At 34.5% G+C, this 18,168-nt stretch overlaps 1 protein-coding gene across 2 annotated transcripts in view; it reads left to right on the forward strand.

Moving 5' to 3' along the window:
* LOC140437570 (general transcription factor 3C polypeptide 1) overlaps positions 1 to 18,168 on the forward strand; it is a 77,138-nt gene that overhangs the window by 4,568 nt on the left and 54,402 nt on the right. For both annotated transcript variants that reach the window (XR_011950389.1, XM_072527173.1), the window contains exons 4-6: positions 2,118 to 2,613; positions 7,440 to 7,611; positions 11,222 to 11,438. Coding sequence is in view for 1 of the 2 variants with exons in the window: in XM_072527173.1 (XP_072383274.1) it covers positions 2,118 to 2,613; positions 7,440 to 7,611; positions 11,222 to 11,438 (885 nt within the window). In the remaining variant the exon portion in view is untranslated. The remainder of the gene's footprint in view (positions 1 to 2,117; positions 2,614 to 7,439; positions 7,612 to 11,221; positions 11,439 to 18,168) is intronic.

Here is an 18,168-nt window from a genome sequence, read left to right on the forward strand (position 1 = left end):
AAATATGACATCTGTGGGTAGAATTTAAAAAAAACTGATATGGTCAACAAATTATTAAAAGTTATGCCTATTTTTGAATTGCATGATGTACTTTTGTGTATAATTAAAGAGTGAATTAGATAACTGGGTTAAATGCGTACTTAAATTACTTATATTGGTTTATACTGAAAAAATTGTCAAGTGTCAATCCCTTCTTCTTCTAAATGTGCCTATCTTCTAGAGATGTTGGCGACCATATTGACCCATCTTATTCTATTCACAGTATTAATAATTTCTTTATCTTTTCTTAGCCTTTGGAGAATAGATATGTTACTTGTGTGGCGTATATATGAGACCCTCAACATATGTCGGTAGCATCACATTTCAAATGCTTCTAATTGTTTTATGGCATCTTCTGTAAGGCTCCAGCTTTCTACTCGATAGAGGAGGACTTCCTAAGGCTGTTGAAAGAGCTTCTGGCTTTTTCAATACAACTTTTTATTTCGCCTATTGTAATTTGGGTGCTTCTGTTGGTGTTCTTACTAATGATCATTATTTTTGTCTTCTTGCAATTTAGTTTTAGACCGTATTTGTTACATGTTTCTATGTTGTCCATCATTTTTTGGAGCCCCTGCGCACTATCTGCCAGCAACACTGTATCATCTGCACATCTAATATTGTTTATAAGTTGGCCATTACAGCAATCCCATCTTCTGATTTGTCCAAGGCCTCTCTAGTATATGTTCTGTCTAACTCCTTTTTTGACTGTGAAGATTTCGGACAGCTCATTTTCTAGTGGCTCTGTTACTTTTTGTATGGAAATATTTTGTCAATGCCATTCTATTCTTTAAAACAGCTTCAGAGAGTTCTCTGAAGAATTTAAGTTGAATCTTTTCACAAGCTTTTATTCTTTCTTATAAGTATACTTCTTTAAATGTGAGACATTGTTTATGTAAAATAATTGGGAAATTTGAGAAACAAAGTAGGGTAAAAGTCACTGTTTGTGTGTAAAAATAGCAGAGAATATCTTAATACAGATATTAACAGAAGACTAATTTTACACTCATTATCATCATTATCCAGTCTTCATTTATCACGTTCACTGCTGGACATAGGTCTCCCTTAAATTCCTCCATTCTGTACGGTTTTGAGCTCTTTGTTGCCAATTTTTGTATTCTCTCTACATGGCCTGCCCAGTTTTATTTCAGTTCTGCTATGCGTTCCACAGCATCATACTCGTCCTTTTTCGCAGATCTTCGTTTCTTATTCGGTCCCACAACGTCACTATCAGCATAGACCATTCCATTTGTCTCTGTGCCACTCTTAATTTCGAAGCCGTAGTCTTGGTTAGAGTCATAGTTTACACCCCATAGGTCATGACCGGTAATATGCATTTATTGTTACTCCTCTGTGGTCCCAATTGACCATCTTAAAGGCATACTCTAATGCTGTTACGAATAATTTCGGTTACATTGTATCTCCTTGCCTTATCCCACATTTTATTTTTATTGGTCGGGTTTTATCGTGTATCTTAACAGTCATAGTGGCATTTTTGTAAATATTGTAAATAAGTTTACTATACCTATGGATAATCCTGCTGTCATTCATTGGTTCTAAAAGGCTGTCTATTTCAATTGTTTCGAACGCTTTATGAAAATCTATGAAAGTGAGGATAAGAGGTTTGTTGTATTCTTTAGATTTTTCAATGAGTGTCTTTAGTGTATTGAGGTGATCATTGTGAAAATAATTTGAATGGAATCCTGCCTGCTCGCTCGGTTGGTAGAAATGAGATGTATGATAATTATGAAAATAATTTAAAATAATTTTTAAGTCCTGAAATAAGCTATTTTTTAAAATAAACCATGACTGTGTTATAAAAACCATTGATTAGTAGGTATTATTAATGATTGCATGTCATTGAAAACATATGCTATTTCAGACAGAAACATTGAAGAAAAGTAGGTACCAAGTTATTTTAGACAATTTCAGCTGTGCTTATGCTAGAATTATGACTGGAATTATTACCCCAAAAAGTTATGATAACAATAAAGAACACTTACATAAATTGTCTAAATTAATTTAATAAGTACTTACAGCACTGTGTATAAGTATATTAATTATTCTTTATAATTCTTTAGATATGGTCGGAAGTTGGTGATTGTTGCTGATCAAAAACAGAGGATTAAAGCCCTTTGTGGGGATCTAATTGATCCATGTATAGATTTTTTAAATGCAGAATACTGCATTTTAGAAAGAATAGGTAGATCTAGAAGACTAGGAGAACTTACTCAAGGAAACGTTTCCATATCTTGTGCCTTTAAAATGGACCCGAAAACTCTATATCACTACAAGAAACAACTCTATAATTCGGAACTTATTTCAAAACAATTTTTCGTTATTAAATCTGCTGTTTTAGATCAGAATAAATCCGGAAGTTTATTACACTTGCGTAGATTTTATAGCAGCGTAAGATCACGAGTGAATTGCGTTGCTAATCAAATTGTAAATGTATTAAAAAATCAACCTGGTTATAAAATCTCAAACAGAAAATTAATCTCAATATTCGCCGATAATTTACAACCAGTGAAAAAATTACTTAAAACCCCAGAATTTAAAAAGTTTGTCAAACTAAAGGTAAGTAAAATATTTCATTTTAGGTATACTAGTACTAGAACATATAGTAATCAAAGGGTAAGTAGTAATCCAAGTAAGAGGTCAAGGAAAACCTATAAAAAATAAAAAATATTAAAATTAGCAAGACTGTAAAAAATAATTTAAACACACAGATCAAGTGTTTACTTATTTATCTTCTTCGGGCTATTATTCGGATATTAATCTGCGGCTCTATTTGCTTTATTCACATAATCTTCCACTTCGGTTTCAAGCTTTTCTTAGCTAGATAATATGCCTAGATATTTAAACTCCATCACGTGTTCTTTCATCTGAACTTGGAGCTCCAATTGACATCTTGATAAATTTGCTGTTATAACCATGCATTTTGTCTTTTTTGGGAAATTAACATGTTAAATTTTCTGGTGGCTATATTAAATTGGTGCAGCATACGTTGTAAATCGTCTTCTCTTTGGGAGTGTTTTTCTCTCATTTTATATCCCTTTTTTGTTCTTACTTTTTCTATTATTTCATCATTAATCAGGTTCAACAATTAGGACTCAGGGAATCACCCTGTCTTATCCCATTGTCAGCGTCAATAGGGTCAGTTAGTTCTTCTACTTTTACTTTTATTGTGTTGTTTTGGTAAATGTTTTCGATCGTTTTGATTATTCCTAGAGGTATATCCCTTACGTACAAGTGTATAACGTCATTTAGTTTGACCCGGTCAAATGTCTTCTTAAGATCGACGAAATATTTGGTCCACGAAAGGTTTGTTGTATTCTAATGATTTCTCTTGCACTTGCCTCATTATAAATATAACGTCGGTACATGATCTTCCCGACCTAAAACCTTGTTCTTCTGCTAGTGTTATAATTTCATTCAATTTATTTGGTATCATTTTGGTTGTTAATTTTAGTGTTTAATAAATCAATTCGTCTGTAATTTTCTGAGTCCGATTTGTCTCCCTTTTTAAAGAGAGGTATTAGGATGCTTGATTTCCATTCTTGGGGAATGCTCTTTTGTTCTATTACTTTTTGGATTAGTTTTAATAGTTGTTTGGTCAGATCTGGTCCTCTGTACTTTAGGAGTTCATTTGGTATTCTGTCCTCTTCTGCTGATTTTCTATTTTTTAATTTCCTTAACGCTTCTTTTACCTCTTCCTCCTCAATATTTATTTCTTCATTTGTCATCACCTCTGGTGTGGGTGATTCGTTATCATCACCTTTAGCAAATAGGGATCGAAAGTAGTCGGCCCATGTGTCCTTCTGAATGTTTTTCGTTTTTATTAGTTCGTTCATCCCTTTTCTTTGTCCCCTGATCATTCTCCATATTTCTTTTTGTGTTCCATAGAAGTCGTATTTCATCTGTTTTGAAAGGCTCTGTCAGTGTTTCCTTTTTACTTCCTTCCTCTCCTAACGATAGAGTTTTCTTTTTTAATATGTTAGTGGTCGTTGACTTTCTTCTCCCCAAGTGATTCGGTTGCTGCTTTAATCATGTTATTTTTGAGTTTTTCCCAGTTTTCCTCAATGTTTTCTGATATTTTATTCCCAGCAATCTTCTCTGATATTCTTTTTCTGTATAAGTATTTCATGGATTCCGTATTTTAGTCCTTCAACTCTGCTCGGAGCTTGCCAACCAGCCAATCTTGTTTCAGAATCACTGTAGTTTATGTCTTGTAGGTGTTTAGCGGTTTTTACTGATCTATTGTGTCTTTATGAACCAAGTCTGGATTATTATTAATATATGGTATATACGCACAAGACTTTTGCATGTGGAGATATGCCTGTATGTGGATTGAAACTTATAGCGATGGATGTGGTATATTTTATGTGATGTCTATTTTATGGATAAGATTTATTTTATGGGCAAGATTTTTTTATGGAGACTGTTCTTCTTATCTATTTCATGTTTCCTCTATTGCATTTTTATACTCTGTCTGTGAAAGCTATGTCTCTCACGACGCGCCGGATACCATCTTGCCTTGCAATTGCTGGTATTCCTCGTTTTCTTCTATGCTGTGGTATATAGTTTAATGCCTTTTTGACCAGCGTTCTTTCCTCGTTGTCATGACCTACCCATAGCACAATAGCTGCTTTTGTTTCTATTCTGTCTACGCTGGAATATACTCTGTAGGTCATACGCCTATTTCTTGATTTGTTATATGGTCGATGCTGGATACTCGACACGCTCTTTCAAAAAATCCATTTCCGTTGCCTGTATTTTCTGTCTATCTCGATGTGAAAGCTGTAAACATTCTGACACATATATCAAAATAGGTTCTACCAATGTTTGGTAGATTGTCATTTTTTATTTGTTACTTAATATTTTTAAATCATATTAAGGAGTTACAAATTTGAGTAGAATTTTTCTCTTTCTAAACTCAATTCTCTATGTTTCTTTTAGTCTTTCCTTCTGACAATATACTACCGAGGCATTTATATTCCCTACATGTCTTGATATCTCTGAATTATAACTCTAATCCATATCATCTTCATCACTTGCTACTGCTATCTGATGGCGCGTGAAAAACAAGGTTGTCAAATTGTTATTCATCTCTACTCCTATTCCGGACACGTGCCTTCTCCAATCTTCGGAAGCAGCTTGGATCTATATATTTTAAATAAGACTCGAGACAGATACCATCCCTGTTTATGCCCTTTCATTTTGTTACTGAGAATGTTTCTGATACGCAAGCTTCTTGGTTGTCAGCGCTTTTCGAATTTTTATCAATATTAGCAATATCTCACATATACCTTTCTCTAGATCATCAAATAACAAGTGCGTGTGTGTAGGTTTCGTGCTTTCCCTTCTCGTTGAAGAGCAAATGTATTGTTTATGCATGATCTTCCTGATCGAAGTCTATTTTGCTCTTCTACATCATCGTATTTTAATTCTGCTCGGTTCTTTAATATTCGGTCGTACAATTTTCTCCAGTTCTGTGGGTATTGGGCTTCCTGCAGCCAATTCCCAGCGATTCTTTTGACGTCATCTGTCCATAGTGTAGGTGGTCTACCTCTGCTTTTACTGTCTGCTCGTGTTTCTGTAATTTTTTGGGTCCACCGCCCGTCATTCATTCCCAGTTCCACTTCAGCTGTGCTATGCGCTCTATGACATATATGACGCCTGTCCTTCTTATTTCTTCGTTTCTAACCCTGTCTCTGAGAGCCAGTCCACGAAGCGAGCGTTTAATTCTTCTTTGAGTTACTCTGAGTTTGTTTGCTGTAGCCTAGGTTAAGCACACATTGGTCAAACGTCTTCCTTTTCAAATAATTTGGCATGTTCCTCTTAAAGATATGTGATAGAGCTCCATATGCGACCCAGGATAAAGTGATTTCTTCTTCAGCAGTTTGGTTGTCCCTGGCAATTTGGATTTCATGACACACGTATTTATATTTATAAACTGATCCAATTTCGTTGTAGTCGACTTTTGGATTTTCGCTTATTACCATTCGATACCAGATTTGTTATGTATTGTCTTTCCAAAAATTTATGTTCAAACCAACTTCATTATAGGCGGCATCTAACTCAGTAAGCATAGTTCCAATCTCTTTTAAGGAATTTGTTTTCAGAACAATGTCGTCCGCAAATCGTAGAGGGGAGAGCATTTTGCCGTCAACATTGATTCGTTTGGCTTCCCACTCGAATTTTTTGAAAGCATGTTCCAGAACTGCCGTAAAGAGTTTGGGAGATTAATGTGTTTTCTTCTCTAAATCCCTTTTTTGATTTTTATACAGTTTGTATCTTTGTACGGTCATGGTTGCATTATTGTACATATTTGCGATCAGTTTGGAGTACCGATAATATATGCGACTTTCCTCCAATATTCTCATTACGCTGTTATTTTCTATAGTATTGAATGCTTGGCGAATGTCTCCGACAGCCAGGAACGATGGTCAGTTGTATTCGATGGATTTTTCTACAATCCCTTTTATGCGGTGGATGGCAAAGGTCGTAGGTGCCAAAGTTTTTCCTAAAACCTTCCTGTTCCCTAGGTTGGTAAAAATCTAATTTTGTTTCCAGTCTATTTGTTATTATTCTTGTGAATAACTTCTAGCGGTGATTTAACAGGCTTATGGACTGGAATATCTTCTCCTTTTAGTCATTTATAATGTATAATTTAACTATCAGCTCAAGCAATAGATCTGGTTCGTATTTAATCAGTTCAATGGGGATATTTCTGGATCCAGGTACTTTACCATTTTTATATTCTTTTAGTGCTTTCTTCAATACTTTCATAGTTATTTTTGTTCTACTTGGGTATCACTTATTTGTTGGTCTAACAATTCTCCTTCAAATTTGCACCTATTCTCTGTCAGTAATGTCTTGTAATGATTTTCCCAATCATTTATATCTATTAATTTTATATTTTTGACCCTTCATTTCCTTCTTTATGAATAGACCTTATAGCCTTTTCAGCTTATCTGATTCTTGTTCCTCCTGTGTACATATCTATTTCTGCATATTTTCTTTTCTATACTTCATTCTTACTTTTGCCAACTTTTTTTGGACTTCTTTATTTAGCCCACTATTTTCTATAATCTTCCGAATCTTTCGTCTATAGCCACTTCTGGTACGCATCCTTCTTTTGGTCTACTAAAGTCGTTATATTTTCTGATCACCATTCTGAGTTTTGCTTCTGATATTTTTGTTGGTACTCTAATGCTTCATGAGCAGCATCATGAACACATTTTTGGATTGATCTGCGCATATCTTCAGGTGTTGTACTCTCTAAAAGTTGGTCGAATCATGGTTTAAACAACTTAATTTATATTTACATTCGCTAGCCTACCAAATGCAACCATAAATATAAGGAAAGTTTTTTGGAAAAAAAGTTTTACAATTTTTAGGTATACCCCTACCGATCATTTTATCCAAACGCAAATTCTTCAGAATATTTAAAGAAGAATAACAAACAAGAAAAGTCTATAATTGTATATGAATTGGTAGATCCTTATATAAATGTTGCAGCTTGCTGGAAAATGGATGACCGTGAAGATTCTGACGCAGAAGATGAATCGGGTAAATTTTTTTTTTTTTATTTAAGTAATACCCAAATTTGTATGCAAGGAAGAACTATTATTCCATATTTCTTATTATTTATTATATATTAATTGAGTTAAACGGATTATCACATGTACTGAGAAGGCAGACGGATCTTGTAAATGAATAAAAAATTCGTTTTAAACCATTAGCACCCTAAATTTCTCACAACAATATGATTCTTTTGAGAACTGTATGAATTTATATAAAATTCTATATATCAAATGGCCTTAGAGTGAACTGTATTTTTTAATCACGATAGAAAGATATCAACAGAGTGTTCAGATTGTTATATTATTGTAACGACGAGCACAAGCACGATTCAAGGTTGTATTTGTATTTTCTTTTCCACGGAAATCAATTAAAATGAATGTTTTTTAACGTAACTGACCTTCTTGTGCCCATCGGACACAAGAGAACCATTAGAATCATGGTCAATACAAACTAATTATCTTCGTACCTCGTACCTATAATGATAACAAGGCTTTGTGGTTGTTTATTAGTTATTTAGTTTTTGACGTGGACAACGTCTTAAATTAGGTTGTGGCTCGGAGTCACTCATGAAAAAGTGTAACGCCCGCTCACGTCTGTTACGATGAGTCACCGAACGAGAGAGAGGCCCGCCGGACCGGCGAATGCCTTGCGTCTCTCTCCCACTCAAACATGATCGGTCCGCTGCGCGCGCAGCACTAGAGAATTAGGCGCGTTGAATCGGTGAAAATCACTCAAATAGAAATTAGTTAAGTTTAAGTTTACATGTACAATGTTTTAGTAAACAAAATATATTTCTATAGTTAAAATTTGTGCAATTCTTATTTTCATTCAATTCCTTGTTCCTATTGTACAATTTAATAATATTCATATCAATAAATATTCTACCGAGAAAAGACGTTGTCACGTAAAATCTTCGCCCGTAAAACCGACTTTACAGGCAACCGATTTTTTTCTTTAAAAATTTACCGCCGACATTGAACAGTGAACATTGAAGTTTTTGCACTGGTTAAAAAATATGTCTTCTTCTTCTTCATGTGCCTTGTCCGTTCCGAACGTTGGCAATCAACATGGCTATTCTGACTTTGTTTGCGGCAGATCTGAATAGTTCAGCAGATGACAATCCGAACCATTGCCGCAAGTTTTGGAGCCACGAGTGTCTTCTCCTCCCTGGACCCCTTCTGCTGTCTATTTTCCCTTGGACGATCAGTTGTAGTACTCTATATTTATTGTGTCTCATAACGTGACCCAAGTATTCCAACTTTCTTTTCTTTATACTTATTCCTACCTCTCTCTCTTTACCTATCCGGCGTAGTACCTCTATGCGAGGTACTATGTGACATATAAAAAATATGTCACACACAACAATGTGAAGAATACTCCATGAAATGAAGTTTGTTTGTTGCAAACGAGGAGTAAAGTCGACTATGATGGACGACCCGATATTCTGAAATGGAGGCAACAGTATTTGCTTGAGATGCATGTTATATACAAGGAAAACATTTTATGTAAGTAATTGTTATTATTTACATGCAATTGAAATGAAACTTGCACTTGTTTTTTTATCTTCTAGTTAAATCTTATCTAGATAAGATGTAAATAAACATATGTAATGTTAAACAATAGTAAAATAGAACTATTTTTACCAGATCCATAATAATTACATACCTATATCTGTATATTAAAGAAACAAGTATTTATAATGCATTATTCTGGATTCAACTATACGTATCCGCTTATTAGTGAAATTAAGTTAACTACATCTACACAATGCTGAATACGGCTCTGATTAAAATGACATATCGTCAGTGTAAAGTAAATCGCCATATCTAAAGTAAAAGTATTCGTTTAGCAAATTCCCATCGGTAAACACACATACTTGTTGATATTCGCCCTCTCATTCGTCAAGAGGCTATTAAATATAATTTATTTCCTTAAGCCAGACGGATTCTCATGTTACAGATACAAACTTGCCAGTCTGTTTAAATTCAAATTATAGCGTGTTGGTTTTTAAGTTAATATATTGTGTGTTATATGTTATAGTTATTGTTAAGTTATTTACTGGACATGTTATTTTTTAGAGTTTAGTTTAAGTGTGATTTAATGATTAAATTTCAAGAAATTCTTACACTAATAGTTTCAAAAGTAAATATTTTTAAAAATCATACGATACACCTCAGTACGACCCTGTTTGGCTTTCACGTGCGTCTGTTGACAATTAGGAATATGTAAAATGAATGTAGTTTTTAGTACGTGCCTGAAAGTTTTGGCAACACTGATCTGCATAAGTTAAACGTTCCGTTCTTAACGTGAAATAAAGTATAGAAAATGGGGTAAGTCAAGTGTCTTGCTAAATGTGGCAACGCAGTTGAATGTTAGGTGTTAAACTGTGCAAGAACTTACCAACTATTTTTTCAATCGGTTCTCATCAACTGCCAACCGATACGATAGCGTTCTCATTATTGGGGACTGAAGGCAAAAAGCGTAAGAAAAGCAATCGACGTTTCTACTGTTCGATGTAGGTTAAGGAAACAGAGTTTGACAGCTTGCACTTCAACAACAGGGGCATTATTTCTTGTTGCTCATAAAAGACGTATTTGCGCGTGAACATGGCACTTGAACAATAGACGATTGGAACTAAGTAACGTTTTCGGATGAGTGTAGAAAGTCAATTTATTGAAAAGATGATCGAAATGTTTTTACACCGAGTTGCTTTCATTGGAAGCTTTGTAATGGTTTGGGCAGGGATTGCTTTTGAGACATACACTGATCTCGTCCTGATTGAAAGAGGCGCCTTAGTACATAAACAGATAATGAAGATCCTATAACATCATGTGATGCCATATGCCTCATTTCTTGGCAATGATTTTCTACTAATCCAAGACTACACCCAACAAGAATTAGTGTAACACAGGATCATAAAGAGGATCTAAAGAGCCCGGATCTTAATCCTATTGAGCATATATGAAACGTGTTAAAACGGCATGTAGGATACGCGAAGAGCTTTAAATGACCCTCATTGAGGAATGGGCCACTTTTATTCAAAGAGACATCTAAAATGTGCTCAGGTGTATGCTAAATTTAAATACGAGTGGCACTCTAGAACAATGGTACGCATGATAATATCAGATTATGTTATACAAGAGTAATTAATTCAAGGCAAAATAGATTTAATACATTAAAAATAATAAAACAAGATTTTATAAGATCTCTTAACTAATGTCTAGGTTTATATTATTATATAAGTCTATGCGTCTATGGTGTATTCTTTCTTTCTCCTGAAGGTATCGCTTAGGCAGCACTTTTCTCCTTGTGTCATGCATCCCATGCGCACGATGGTGTTACATCTCGAGGTTGGGGAGCATAGCAGTAGCAGTACAAATCTCACTGTAATATAAGTGAGTTGTGATGCGGCTGTCAGATTAAGCATGTTGTAGGTGGGCATGTGTGTGTGTATGTGTGTCATGTTCATTTAACACATCTACGGTTGATGACATAGCTCTTGCTCCTATGGACTACCCCTACCTTTTGTCTGTATTTTCATTGACGGATTTTTCGTATCTAAAAATTTAGTTTGCAAACCTTTATTTTATTTTAGAGGAAGAACTTTCTGGTAGCAAAATATATAATGCGGATATGCTACGTGACATCTATTACCGCATCCATTCGTCAGGAGAAAAAGGATGTTCATCACTCGAAATCAGAAATCTTGTAGGAATTGATAAGAACACAACGCGAATGGCGTTAAAAAAACTGGTGCAGAAAAAAGTCATCGATTTTAGTAAGTTCGACGAAGGAAAGCAGAGAAAATTTGTGTAAGTTTTTTTTTAGTCATAAAATTTTAGTGCGTAATGAGAATATGAAAGAGTAAGATAGAATTACAAACATTGAGGTCAAACATCAACGACAATGTTTAAGTAGCTTTCGTCGTAGGCATTGTAGAGTAGAGAATGGCGGGAAAGTAAATTGTTACCAAACTTATTATCCTCCCAGTTGCCAGTATCAAAAGCAACAAGGCAACAAGTATAATCTTCCCCTTGGATACAGTATCAGTATCAGATACAGAATTTTTTTAGATCTGAATACTCACTAAGATTTGTTTGAAATTATGCATATATTTGTATAATAATATTTAAATAATGCCGGCATAGTGACTACCCCCAGTATTTTGCATCGTTTTCATAGTTCGATTTAAAGGAAATCAAGCAATAGGGCTCTTTTAAATCTACAGGGTGATCCACTTTTGTGACAACGTCCGTTATATCTGCTATTATAGGAGATACCAAAAAAATTATTTACAAAAATAGGAGGTAGCTGTAAGCTTCACATTTTAAAATTAGTTACAAATATACAGGATCTTCCATAACACTGTACCGCATCAAATATTTGTTTTTTTTTAACGAAATACTCTGTATTTTATTTTAAATTTAAAATCCGTTATAAGTAAAGTAAATAAATATAATAAATTTAATTTATTAAATATCCCTTTTTCCATTACAATTTAAAACAGCTAAAAAACTATTAAGTATAGACATATGAAATACTTGACAAATTAAACTATATTGCCTTAAGTTTATGATGGTAATATAAAATACAGTGTTGTGCATTTAAAAAAACTGAGCAAATAATAAATGTTTTTTACTTGCCATGTATTAAATTTACATAGCATTAGTAAAATCAATAATTTTTATGAATTTTGAGAATCATTGAAAAACCGTCATTATCATCATCATTCTGGCTTTACAACCATACGTGGTTGTTACTACAATACCGTCATTATCATCATCATTCTGGCTTTACAACCATACGTGGGTTCTAGCCTCCTCAAGAATTTCTCTCCAGTCGTCCCTATCCATCGCCTTTCTCTGCCAAGCACGTATTCCCATATTTCTCATGTCTTCATCGATGCTATCAAGGAACCTTGTTTTAGGTCTTCCTCTTCTTCTCTGACCAATGGGTCTATCAAGGAGCGTTTTTCTAGCTGGGTCATTTTGTTTCATCCGCATTACATGCCCTATCCACCTCAGACGTGGTGGATCCACATCCACAAATTTGCCTTAGTACTTTTCTTTCGATATATCCTAACATGTTTTCATTATTTTTTGACTTTTATTATTTATTAGTAGACTGGGAACATCCCTATCTTTAATGACAGGTTAAACATGTGAAAAAGAGGTCTAGAAAGTAAAAAAACTAAAGTGTTTAAGAAAAGAAGGTGGAAGACTATCAGGACCTGCTCCTTGTTGCTATCCAAAATGAAAAGTTTTTCATATATAGACGAAAGAGAGAAATGCTATATATGGATAAAAATCCTAACATGTTTTTATTATTCTTTGTTAGAGTGCAGGTCTCTGAACCATATGATAGGACTTGGCGTATTATTGTTTTGTAGAGTTTTATTTTTGTATTTCTTGATATAATTGCGATATAATTCTGCGATTTATCTCTGCTGTAGTATTATTTTCAGTGTTAAGGAGCGTTCCCAGGTATACAAATTCGTGCTCTGCTTCTATGACGTCGTTTTCTATAACAAGTGGTAGTAGGATTTGTGGTTGAGTGCTTATTTTCATATACTTAGTTTTGTTTATTGTTTTATTCTTTTAATGCTACATAGGCCTCTCGTACAGCATTTTTCGTTCTCCCAACAATATTGATATCATCAGTATAGGCCAGGATTTGCACTGATTTATTATATATTGAACCAGTGGTTGTGATTTGTGACATACGTATTACTTTTACCAGAGCCAGATTGAACAGTATACAGGAGAGAGGGTCTCACTGGCGCAGCCCATTATTTGTTTTAAAAGGTTCAGACAGTTCCCCCTGAAATCGTATTCTACATTCAACTTTTTCAAGAGTTAGTTTTAGTAAATTTACCAACTGATTTGGCATTCCTGGCTCTTTCATTGCTTTGAACATTTTTCTTCTATTCACAGAGTCGTAGGCTTGTAGTCTATAAATATGTAATGAGTATCAATGCCATATTCCATTTTTTTTCCAAAATTTGTATCAGGGTTGCAATCTGATGAATTGTCGATTTACCACCTCTGAAACCAGCCTGGTATTTTCCTACTATCTGTTCTGCATATGGTGCCATACGATGACATATTTCTGTGGAAAATATTTTATACGCTGCATTTAGAAGATATCTCCTTTTTTGTGGATAGTGCAAAGTATTCCAATATTCCAATCATTGGGGAGGGATTTCTGTGTCCATATTTCTGTTATAAGCTGCTGTAATGCCATTATGGTACCATGGCCACCTTCGTTATATAGTTCAGCTGGGAGATTATCTATTCCGGGTGATTTGTTTCCGGCTAGTTTTTACTTGTTGTTACTTTATCCCTTGTTGTTTTTTTACCCCTTTTCAATTATGCTGTAGCGTTTCATTTTTCTATCCCTTAAAATTTTTGTTAGTACTGTACCAAGATGTGACTATAATATCTCGTAGACTGTTTTTTATTACGTCTCAGTATGCCGTACCTAAGTTCCCATGTCACTAATTTCGTCTGTGTTGATTATGTTAAAAGTACGTAATATTTCCCATGAAACCAGTTGCGTATTACAAACGCAGTGTCACATTCTTTCTTTAAGTACTATATTTATCGTTAGTCCTAATTCTTTTTCTTCTAGTGCCAACTTCACTATGCCTACTGAAGGTTGGCTATGACCATTGCAAATTCGTCTCGATTCTGTTTTTCTTAAAAGCATTTGTATGTTTAACCCAGTCCAGTCGCGAATGATTTTCAGCTAGGATATTTGTCACCTACCAGGATCCCTTTTTCCTTCAATTTTACCCTTCATAATCAGCTGCAACAACTCGTACTTCTTATTTCTAAGTATGTGCCCCAAATAGTCCTAATTAGTCTGGCTAAGCGTATAAATTAAATCCAGCCAGACGTCTCGTGTCTCCCGGCCCAAACTCGTGTTTGCGGTAAGTTATTTTAATTTAACCTCATACATTTGAACATAAAGTATAGAAAGATTCCTTTATCATTCAGAATTTTACTGTCTACTGGAAGCCGCTACATTATTGCATCTACACCCGGTCAATTCATTAATGTTACTTAATTCGTTCAGAAAAGATCAGATCTTTTAACAGATCAGATAACAGGAAAAAAAATTAAATAACAATTATTCAACAAAAATGAAAAATACAAATCTATAAAATAAGGAATATCGAGACAAATTGAACTAAAATGTGGTATTAGCACCTCTGGCTCTAATGACGTCCATCATTCTCTGTGGAAGGCTTCTTATCAGAGACCGTTTGTACTCCAAATCCAAATTTTCTCATTTTTCCGTTAACGCATTTCCCAGTTCATCAAGGTTACCTGAAGCGACGATACGTGCTCTTATACATCTTTCTAGGTAGTCCCAAACATTCTCTGGGTTTAGGCCTGGGATGACTGCTAGCCAATCGAGAACTTGATAACCAACCTCTTGAAGATATTGTATTGTTATTCTAGCAACGTGCGGGTGAGCTTTGTCTTGCATAAGAACGAAATTACCAATATAATTATTCCAATAAAAAAACAATGAACAAAAGGCACAATATTTTCTTCAAGTACCTCACTTATAAACCGATCAGCTGACCCCCTACGAAACACTGTTTAATTGTGTGTGACCTGCAAAGCAGATGGTTTCCCATATAATCGAGCCACCTTCAAATTGTCTGGCTGTTCTCATGTTACACTGAGCAAATCGCTCACTGGCGTGTCTAACTGGAATACGTCTGTCGGATCCACAAAGTGCAAATCTTGACTCATCGGTAAAAAGAATATTAGCCCATTTCTTAATATCCCAATCGACATGTTCTCGTACGAATCTTAAATGTGCCTTACCGTGTGCCCTGGTTAACAGTTGAGTAGTAGCACGGATTCTGGCTCTGATTCCAAATTACTTTAATCTGTTTCTAACCGAATTGACACTTATTCGAACATTACGGACTGTGGAAAGATCATTTCGCAGTTGCCTACCTGTAACATTACGTATAAGCAGAGTCTGCAGATGTAAATAACGATCTTCTGCGGGGTTCGTGCACCTGGGACGTTTTGCAACTGGTCTTCTTGTATAACCTCCAGTTTCTCTATACCTTCTTAAAGCTCTTCCATCCATCCAATGGCGCTACAGCCCAAATCGGGCCTTGGCCTCCTTCAACAGGCTTCTCCAACCATCTCTATTTACCGCTGTTCTTTTTCATGAACGCGTTCCCAGGCAGTTCCTGACATCCTCATCGACTTCATCTTCCCATCTCTTTTTAGGTCTTCCAACAGGTCTTTTTCCCTGCGTTCTTGCATTTAATAATTTTCTGGGGATTCTATTCTCATGCATGCGGACCACGTGCCCTGCCCATCGTAATCTCTGCAGTTTAGTATGTTGTGCTAGAGTTGGTTCGCTATATTGCTCGTATATTTCTCTATTGTACCTAATTCGCCAGTTGTTGTTTTCACTTATTGGGCCCAGGATCCTACGTAATATTTTTCTTTCAAACACATCTAGTGCATTGGCAGATTTCTGTGTCACCACCCATGTTTCGTAACCATAACTTACTATGGGCCTGATTATTGTTTTATAGAGCCGGAGTTTTGTTTTCCGGTGTACGTCTCGCGATTTGAATATGTGGCCCATCGCGAAATAGGCTTTATTTGCCAGCACAAGCCTTCTATTTATTTCCGGTTCTTCTTCATTGCTTGCGACTAGATCCATTCCTAGGTATGTGAATCTATTTACATGTTCTATATTCTTAAAGCTCTTGAAACGCTGGATTGGTGGATTCCCATAACATCAGCAATATATTGCTGCGATCGTCCATCTTCAATTTAATGTACTATTTGGGCTGTTTGATCTGACATTAAATTACCCATTTTTTTGTAAGAATGCACCTCCTCATTGAAAAATCAAACAAACATAGTGCACAGATCAAGTTCTCGAAAACAAATGTCCAAAATAAATATTCTCTCTTATCAACGTTTCGTTTACTTTCTGTTTCATCAAGAACACGTTTCAACCTTGAAATGTTATAGGTTTGTAGACACCTAAAGGATGCCATAGGCGAGTAATATAACTTTCTCTTTCTGCTAAAAATTAAAAATTACTTTTAAACTTTTATTTGTTTTAAAAATATGTGATACTTTTTGTGATTAATGTATTTTGATATTATTTAATTAAAGGGATATGCTAATATAATTGAATTAAAAGTATATGATTCATTGTGTATTTATTGAAAATCTAATTTGTATCGAATATTATTAAGTACGAACCGAAAAGCTTTTTAGTTTAACAAATTTAGGTCCATAACTGTACTCATCATTTATAAAAGTTTAGGTAACAATTAATTTATCTCGTGAATAATCACATATTGTGGATTTGATCAAGGACCGCAATTTTTTGACACTTTTAGGGATGTGATGAATATTCACTTAAAAGCACTTTATATTTATTTGGCTTTCCTTTTTGAAGTTATACTTCTATACGCACGGTCGGCGTTAGAAATTTACATGAGAGTGAATCTGTGAAACCATTACATATGTAAGATAATGAGTAAGAGAGAGACAGAAGATATATTTTCTCTCTCTTCCTCTCTCGAGAATAAAAATGTTCCTTTTGTATTATATATTTAATACTATATATATAATATTGTATATATATAATATTATATATAATATAATATGTATTAATATTATTATTTATGTGATATGTTTTGTATTATTTAAAATTAAACGTTTATAATTATTTTAGGCTTTTGTATTTCAAAATAATCAATGTTTTACCGAGAACTGTCAATTTTGAAATCCGTTAGTGTCATGTCTAATTGGCGAATCCTTTACGTGTTTGGTTCATACGCTGGTGGTTGTGAGTTCGAATCCCAATTATGAATTTCCTTTTTTATTTTTGAAATATTTAAAAACCTCACGTTAATCTTATTAAATATATGTAATATACGCAAAAAACATAAATTTTAAAATAAAATGAAAATTTACAACATAATCCGAGTTGTTGGTTTTTTATTTTTATCTTCGTAAAGTAAGTTATGTATATTGGCAGTTTTAAATACTTATGAATATTCCATTTTAATTTATATTGTATTATTATATTGAATTATGTTGCAGTGTATTTATTGTATTGTAATTTTTATATTAATAACAAAATAAACAATGAATTTTACTGCAGAGTATGTGTAAATTTTTTTATTACAATTACAGGTCAAATGTTTATATACAGCAAACGATGCACCATATACCTATATAACTAATTATTTTTCTCTTTCTGCTCTCTCTTACCTATACCATTACATATGTAATGATTGTGCAAATTGACTCCTATATAAATTTTTAACGGCGAACGCGTGTATAGAAGTATAACTTCTACCGGCAGTCCCACTGGACTGCCACACCCGTTTTTTTTTTGGGAGGAGGAAATCTTCAAAAGACCGTCAGAGTAGACCGCATCGCCCCAAGGAGCTGGTGTGCTGCCCTCTACCCTGCTGTGTGGGATTCAGTCCGCTTTCCCAATTCAGACACCCGTAATGCCGAGCGAATCAAT

The sequence above is a fragment of the Diabrotica undecimpunctata genome, chromosome 3 (assembly GCF_040954645.1).
Source record: "Diabrotica undecimpunctata isolate CICGRU chromosome 3, icDiaUnde3, whole genome shotgun sequence".
Classification (NCBI taxonomy): Eukaryota; Metazoa; Arthropoda; class Insecta; order Coleoptera; family Chrysomelidae; genus Diabrotica; species Diabrotica undecimpunctata.